This window comes from Gigantopelta aegis, chromosome 5 (genome assembly GCF_016097555.1).
Source record: "Gigantopelta aegis isolate Gae_Host chromosome 5, Gae_host_genome, whole genome shotgun sequence".
NCBI classification, from domain to species: domain Eukaryota; kingdom Metazoa; phylum Mollusca; class Gastropoda; order Neomphalida; family Peltospiridae; genus Gigantopelta; species Gigantopelta aegis.
Genome location: NC_054703.1, coordinates 13,931,012 through 13,938,853, shown reverse-complemented (window position 1 = coordinate 13,938,853; position 7,842 = coordinate 13,931,012). Strand labels below are relative to the sequence as shown.

Below are 7,842 nucleotides of genomic sequence, written 5' to 3'. Positions count from 1 at the left end.
GTACGGCGACGCGGACTCGCAGAAGAGGAAGGGAAGAGGACGGAGGAAGAGGAAACGTGCGCCAGGGGCGGCCCGGGGAGGGGACAAAACTGGCGGCTCAACCGCCAACGGTGGTCCCTTCTTCGTCCCCGCCCCCGACTCGATCCAAGACAAAAGGACCAGCTCATCCGGACCCGCCGTCAACACCGAGGGATGCTCTTAACGCGCCGATGTGCGAGACGCCCGCAGACGGACCTCCATCTCCCTCTACGCAACCTGGCCTCAGACCACAATTAATTTCGCTATATGTTTCTATATAGCCTTAGTGGCTATAACATTTTTATTAATTACAGCAGGCCCGTGGATTTTTGTATGTACCTTTGCCTGCCTGAAAAGGACAAACCCTGTTGTCCAGCTCTTTCTCCCAGCATAGTGGTTTAAACAAACACACCCTCTAAACCAGGCCGGAGTACACCCATTTTACAAAAAAACCCACTACTTTTGCATGGGCCCTAATTACCAGAAACAAGTCTTCAATGTCAACAAGTTGCACATGTTTACAAACTACATGCTGTCCCATGTCACTTCAGTCAAATAGTTGCCACTTCATAGCTGTCTGCCATGAAATAATCACAGTCAAACAGCAGACTACTTGCGTGATCAAATTTCCGGATTTTGGACAACAAAATGGGAAGATAACTGTAATCTGAGGCCACCTCCTACACGCAACTGGCCACTGTCACCAGTCTTGCCAGTTCGTAAGGCGGCGGTCCGGGCAGGAGCCGTTGCGAAGAGGAAGGCCGTCGCTCAGCCGAGCGACCAGCCTGACAAGGCAAGGCCTCCACCTTCACCAGCACCGTCCCCCTCCGACTCGGAAGCCGTCTGGAAAGTTCAGATCGGGAAAATCAGGTCCGGCTTCCTGAAGTTCGTGCAGGGGGACACCTCGGATTCAGTATCACTGATGGGTGAACTAGTGGAACCAGAACTACAACAACTGCCTGTTGGAAGCGGTTACGAGCTACACACCATCAAGTCTACAGCCGGCAAGACGGGGTTGGTACTAACTCAGCGCCGAGAAGGAGTCTACCGACAAGCCGTCCTGGTTAGAGAGATCGATAGCCACACCATCCACAGGATCGTCAAGGCCCTTTTCGGCAACGACTACCAGAGTGTCAACACCATCCTCGCCGACCAGAGATGGAAGCACTTCATCCCCGCCTTTGCCGGTTCGCCGCTCATCAGTGGACATATAGATCGGAATATAAACATTTAGACTTTCGTTCAAAATTTTATGTCGAAATTACTTTTTTTTTAATATTATTAAATAGTCCGATCCTCTCTTCTTTCTCTTCTTTATTTTTGGACTGTCCTTCTAAAATGCTCCAAATTATATAAATATTCGGCCAAGCAGTCAATTCTTTTTAATTTTGGCTTGTAACTTTTTTCTTTTTTTCTTTATTCTATTAATCTTTTTACTAATTGCTATTTTCAAAATTCTGCCAATTTTTAACACTACCCCCCCCCCCCCCCCCCCCCCCCATCCCGAGTCAGGCCACCAATCTTATTGGAGGTCGGACTCGGGATGGACGTGTTCGATACCCTAGTGGTATATGGGCACGTTAAACTAGTTATCATCATCATCATCATCATCCACGTTAAACCAAATTACAAGATTGGAGACCAATCAAATATAGTTTGTGAGCGTTAACGTCGTATACTGTCACTGAAAATTTGTAATTACTGCCAACCATTACATTTTGTTGACTGGTTTTACCGAATGACGACTTCGGGAACCAATCAAAATAGTTTGCAAAAGGTTAGCGTAAAACAGCCCTAAGTTCAGCCAGCGAACGTTTCGCTAACGTTCGCGAACGATTTGATTGGTTCCCGACGTGGCCATCTGGTTTAACGTGAAGCGCATAAACCAGTCTAGCGGACATTTTCATGCTAGGTTTGGTAGAACGCAGCCCTGCTGACAGAACACAGTCCTGGGTTTAATGTGAAGTCCCAAAACTAGTTTAACGAAACATTTTCTGCTTCGTTTTTGGCCGAGGCTGTTGTTGTTGCTATGGCTACATGTAACCAGTTGGCGCCACGCTGTTGCGCGTTCTCGACTGGTACCTCATTCGCATGTTTTGTTGTTCTTGTATGGCTTTCATCTTCTTCTCGTAAACCTGTCTGTCGGTGGGGACACTCTTACTGCAGAATTTGATGAACAATGCCTGCAGCGCAAACACATATTTAAATTAATATTACATGCATATATATATATATAAAACACATTATTATATTATATATAGTAACATTCTACATGCTATGAATACACTAGGGAATCCACAATTAAATGAAACTACAAATGCAAACATACATGATAATTTAGTGCATGTTTGGCCTATCATCATCATCGTCATCATCATCATCATCACCACCACCAACACAATCATCATCACCACCACCATCATCATCATCACCACCACTCTCATCATCATCACCGCCACCATCATCATCACCATAATCATCACCCGTAAATCATTACTGTAGATTAATTATACATGTACTCACCATAAATATGACGAGAGCGAGCCCCCCGCCCACCCCCGCGTACCAGTAGGTGGTCAGCCATTGTTTGATGGTCAGCAGCGTTTCCTGGGACAGGAGGATTTTACGGAGATTGTTCAGAGGTCCCGAGGGGTCAACCTGCAAGCAGAAATACACATTAAACCACGCATGTCAGCAGCTTTCCTGGGACAGGAGGATTTTACGTAGGTTGCTCAGAGGTCCCGAGGGGTCGACCTGGAAGCAGAAACACAAACAGTTACAATAGGCAGAGGTCTGTGTTAAAACTAGATATAGTGATGCCCCAATCGAAAATTGATTGGTTTATCTTTACCGATGTGATGTCAGGATGATCGATTATAACAATCGATAATTGATTGGGTGGAAACATGTTAAATCTAATTTTTTTCCTTCAATTTAGATGCTGTAATCATAGGCGTACGTAACGGGCTCCCACGTTTGTAGGAATTAAACAAAAATGCCCGAATCTGGATAACAACATTTATTCATAATTAGCATTACTACCAAACAGCTGTATATACATATAAAGGGTTGGAAACGAATCTCCACGCATTCGTACATGGATTGCATCTAATGTTACGGGTAGAGTGGTGGAAATACATGGTAAAAAGCTCTCAGGTTAGCATATTTTCCCCGAATATCTGTATAATATTTGCCCGAATTTGAGGTTTTTCTCCAGCACTAGGGGGGCAGTTGCGATCCCACCCTGCCTCCCTATCTCGTACGCTTGTGGCTATATTTTAGGTAAATATTTTCGAGTTGGTGTTTTATTGTTATGCGCACAAATAGAAATAACATATTAAATATTATTACCAAAAGAATTATCGATGGAAAAGCGACGGGTGCGGAATATAGCATGGTGCTGACTTTAAGATGGGTACATTCATTCATTCATCTCTTAAAGGGACATTCCTGAGTTTGCTGCATTGTAGGATGTTTCCGACTAATAAAATATTTCTACTATTAAACTTACATATTACATATATTTTCTTGTTTAGCATATCAGTGTCTATTCAATGTGTTTCTGGTCGTCGTAATATTTGTAAGAAGCCCAAATTGGATTTTGTCTTCAAATAATTTCGTACGTAAGAAACAAAACAATATTTCAGGAAATAAGATGAAATTTAACCTAGTATAAATATTAGAACGATCAGAAACACGTTTAATATACAGCCACCAATATTTTATGCAGAAAAATATGTAATTACAATCATTAAAATGTTAGTCGATAACATCTTAAAAAGTGCAACAAACTCAGGAATGTCCCTTTAAGTTTTGCATTTACTATAATTTGACACCCAATAGCCGATTTATTTTTCGTGCTGTGGTGTTGTTAAACATTCATTCATTCATTCATTCATTACAACTGGTAGTTGGTGCGGGGCAATAGAGGGAGAGTTGATAGGGAGAGTTTGCCGTGAATGGGTCAACAGGTCTGGGTTACCCCCAACTCCGCCCATTACATTGGCACTAGTAATACCTGATATGAATGTTAAATAATGATATATAGGACGACATATTAAAATTTAGGGCCGTAACCAATGGGGGAGGGTGGAGGAGAATTTGGTCCCCATAAATGGTAATGATATTAAACACAAATATATATAAATCCGTATTAATTGTGAAGAGCCACTTTATCTATCTGCAGAAGGCTCTCCACCACAGTGCCCAGTTTCTTGTTGTACTATTACCAGTAGTAAGGGGGCCTGTATAGATCCATGACCTACTTTCCGTGACCTTGACCTTGATGATGTCACGGCCTTGTGCCGTGACCTCGTCCTACTGGCCCTGACCTACTTAGACTGGCCTTGACCTTGATGACGTCACGGACTACTGTGCCGTGTGCAACGTCCTACTGGCCCTGACCTACTTAGTCTAATCCTGACCTATTTAGCCCGACCCCGATCCGTCGTACTTAGCAACGCCCGTGCTATCCTGTCTGTAGGATCCCTTGCTACTAATGGGAAAGTGCAGGGGGGTTTTCCTCTCTAAAACTGTCAGAAGTATGTTTCACATCCAATAGCCGATGATTAATAAATCGAGATGCTCTAGTGGTGCCGTTAACCTACCACGTCTAAGGACTGCCCGACGCGAGGTAGTGTATTTAATTTTAGCGCGCTGAATGATGAATGGTTATCACTGTTTACATCCGGCAAGTGATGGTATCTTGTGTTGTCAGTCTCTAAATAAAATACTCTACGGAACTTCTAGAAGTTAAGTTCTCAAAGTCTGGCAGAAAGACGAAATGATTGAAATAGGTGAAAAAAGGAATTCTCGTTCTACACTATCTGATAGCGCATTCACAAGATTATTATGAACTGACCTATTTCGTCGCTTCATCCCGCGAGCACACACACACCCACACATATATATGGTTTAAATGACAAATTTTGCCAATGTCTCGGTAGCTCAGTCGTTAGCGTAGTCGACTTGAGCGTGAAAGGTACGTCGTTCGTATCTCATGTGGTAGAATTTTTTTTTTCTATTATTATTTTTTAAATTAGTTTATTTATTTATTTATTTATTTGTTTTTATTTTATTTATTTATTTATTTGTTTATTTATTTATTATATTCAAGCAGAACCCAATACAAGCATCCTCTAATAACCCTGTGTGGACGGGACGTAGCTCAGTGTTCCCTTGATGTGCGGTAGGTCTGGGATCGATCCCCGTCGGTGGGCCCATTGGGCTATATCCAGCCAGTGCTCCACAACTGGACAAATATTCCTTTCTTCTCCTTAACGCATATGCCTTTCTTCTTAACAAACATTCCTTTCTTCGAGACAAATATGTCTTTCTTTCCCTATGGCTAAACAAAAATAAATATTTGTATTCAATTAATCTTTATTTTACGAGGAAGGAAATGTTTTATTTACTCAACACATTTTATTTACGGTTATACGGACATATGGTTAAGGACCACACAGATATTGATTGAGGAAAGAAAGAAATGTTTTATTTAACGACGCACTCATCACATTTTATTTACGGTTATACGGACATATGGTTAAGGACCACACAGATTTTGAGAGAAAACCCGCTGTCGCCACTACATGGGCTACTCTTCCGATTAGCAGCAAGGGATCTTTTAGTTGCGCTTCCCACAGGCAGGATAGCACATACCGTTGTCCAGTTGTGGAGCACTGGCTGGATATAGCCCAATGGGCCCACCGACGGGGATCGATCCCAGACCTACCGCACATCAAGGGAACACTGAGCTACGTCCCGTCCCCACAGGGTTATTAGAGGATGCTTGAAAAAAAATCGTAACATAATAAATAAATAAACAAATAAATAAGTAAGTAAATAAGTAAAATAAAAACAAACTATAAATTTGTATTTTCTTTTAAAAATATAATTTCCCCACATGAGATACGAACGACGTACCTTTCACGCTAAAGTCGACTACGCTAACGACTGAGCTACCGAGACATCAACAAAATCTGTCATTTAAACCATTATATGTGCGAGCGGCGAAGCGCGGAATGAAGTGACGAAATAGGTCAGTTAATAATAATCTTGTGAATGCGCTAGCGCGGGAGACATAGTGGGACAACAATTCTATTTTACACCTATTTAAATCATTTCTTATTTCACGTCTTTAAGAATGTAACTTCTAGTTCCGAAGAGTATTTTATTTAGAGACTGCCAACACAAGATACCACCGCTTCCCGGATGTAAACAGTGATAACCATTCATCATTCAGGGCGCTAAAAATAAATACACTACCTCGCGTCGGGCAGAGTCCTTAGAAGTGGTAGGTTAACGACACCACTAGAGCACTCGATTTATGAATCATTGCCTATTGGATGTGAAACATACTTTTGGACAGTTTTAGAGAGGAAACCCGCTACAGTTTCCCATTAGTAGCAAGGGATCCTACACTTCCCACAGACAGGATAGCACGGGCGTTGCTAAGTACGACGGATCGGGCTAAATAGGTCAAGACTAGACTAAGTAGGTCAGGGGCCGGTCTAAGTAGGTCAGGGCCAGTAGGACGAGGTCACGTGACGTCATCAAGGTCAAGGTCACGGAAAGTAGGTCATGGATCTATACAGGCCCCCTTACTACTATTACCCCTGTTCAGGAGCGGCTGCAAGATTTGTCAAGGGAGGGTGTTCAAAAATAGCACCTACGACATTATAAGGAAACTAACATTCATTATATAAATAATTTCAGTGATACATTGAAGTTCCGGGGAGGGGACACATCCCAAAGACCCCCCCCCCCCTTGATTGAAGGCGAGAATGGCCCTGACAGTGACATTCCTACCTCTCTACAGCGCTTGAAGACATCGCAGTAGCCGTTGTAGTCGTTACACGGTGTTCCAGGCACGGCGGTGGTGTTGGGTAGACCCGCAATATCATATGACGGCCTGTTAAAGATAGATTTGGTCAATATACACTAAACAACAAAAAGAAACGCAACTATTATGTTCAGCTGTAGCATTCGTGAGTTGTTTGTTTGTTGTTGTTGTTTTTTTGTGGGTTTTTTTTTGTGTGTGTGTGTGTGTGTGTTTTTTTTTTTTGGGGGGGGGGAGGGGGGGTTGTTTGTTTTTTTCAAAGAAGGGATTAACATATTGAGATTCATGAGAAGAGCTTGTTTTGTTTAATGGCACCACTAGAGCACATTGATTTATTGATCATCTGCTATTGGATGTCAAACATTTAGTAATGTTTACATATATAATCTCTGAAACCCGCTACATTTTTCAATTAGTAGCAAAGGATCTTTTATACGCACCATCCCACAGACAGGATATCACATACCTTTGATGGGTTAAGTTTAGGAAGGTTAAGAAAATAATACAATAATGATAAAGAGTTATTAATTTTGTCAAAATGTTAACTTAAAATAATAAAATCTGCAAAGCAATTTGGGTATAGCGCCATACCCGTTTTACCCGCTGGCAGAAACCCTGCAGTCGTGGTACACTGGCTGGAACGAGAAATAGCCCAATGGGTCCACCGACGGGGATCGAACACAAACCAACTGCGCATCAAGCGAGCGCTTTACGACTGGGCTACGTGAGATTTATAGGTTGATATTCCGTTTATTTTTCAAAAAGAACTGAGCGTTTGTAGTAATAATAAAACAGACATAGTCTAATTACAAACTAACTATAATCCTGTTTTGCGTTTCTTTTGGTAGTCTGTATATTATGGAGACATACATATTTTCAGCATTAATGAGGCTGTAACAACGTTTCTTAATGACAAAACACATTTCAAGATGTAAAGATTTTGAAAACTAGCCCAAGATACATTATGGCGGCCATATTGGATT

General features: G+C 42.0%; 1 protein-coding gene across 1 annotated transcript in view; it reads right to left on the bottom strand.

The window, feature by feature from the left end:
• Nucleotides 1-1,558: 1,558 nt before the first annotated feature.
• The window catches only part of LOC121373354 (disintegrin and metalloproteinase domain-containing protein 10-like), a 34,825-nt gene continuing 28,541 nt past the window's right edge, over nucleotides 1,559-7,842 (bottom strand). Inside the window, exons 12-14 of the mRNA XM_041499951.1 lie at nucleotides 6,829-6,931; nucleotides 2,542-2,676; nucleotides 1,559-2,201 (exon numbers count right to left, since the gene is read on the bottom strand). Of these exons, the coding sequence (XP_041355885.1) occupies nucleotides 2,052-2,201; nucleotides 2,542-2,676; nucleotides 6,829-6,931 (388 nt within the window). The 3' untranslated portion in view covers nucleotides 1,559-2,051. The remainder of the gene's footprint in view (nucleotides 2,202-2,541; nucleotides 2,677-6,828; nucleotides 6,932-7,842) is intronic.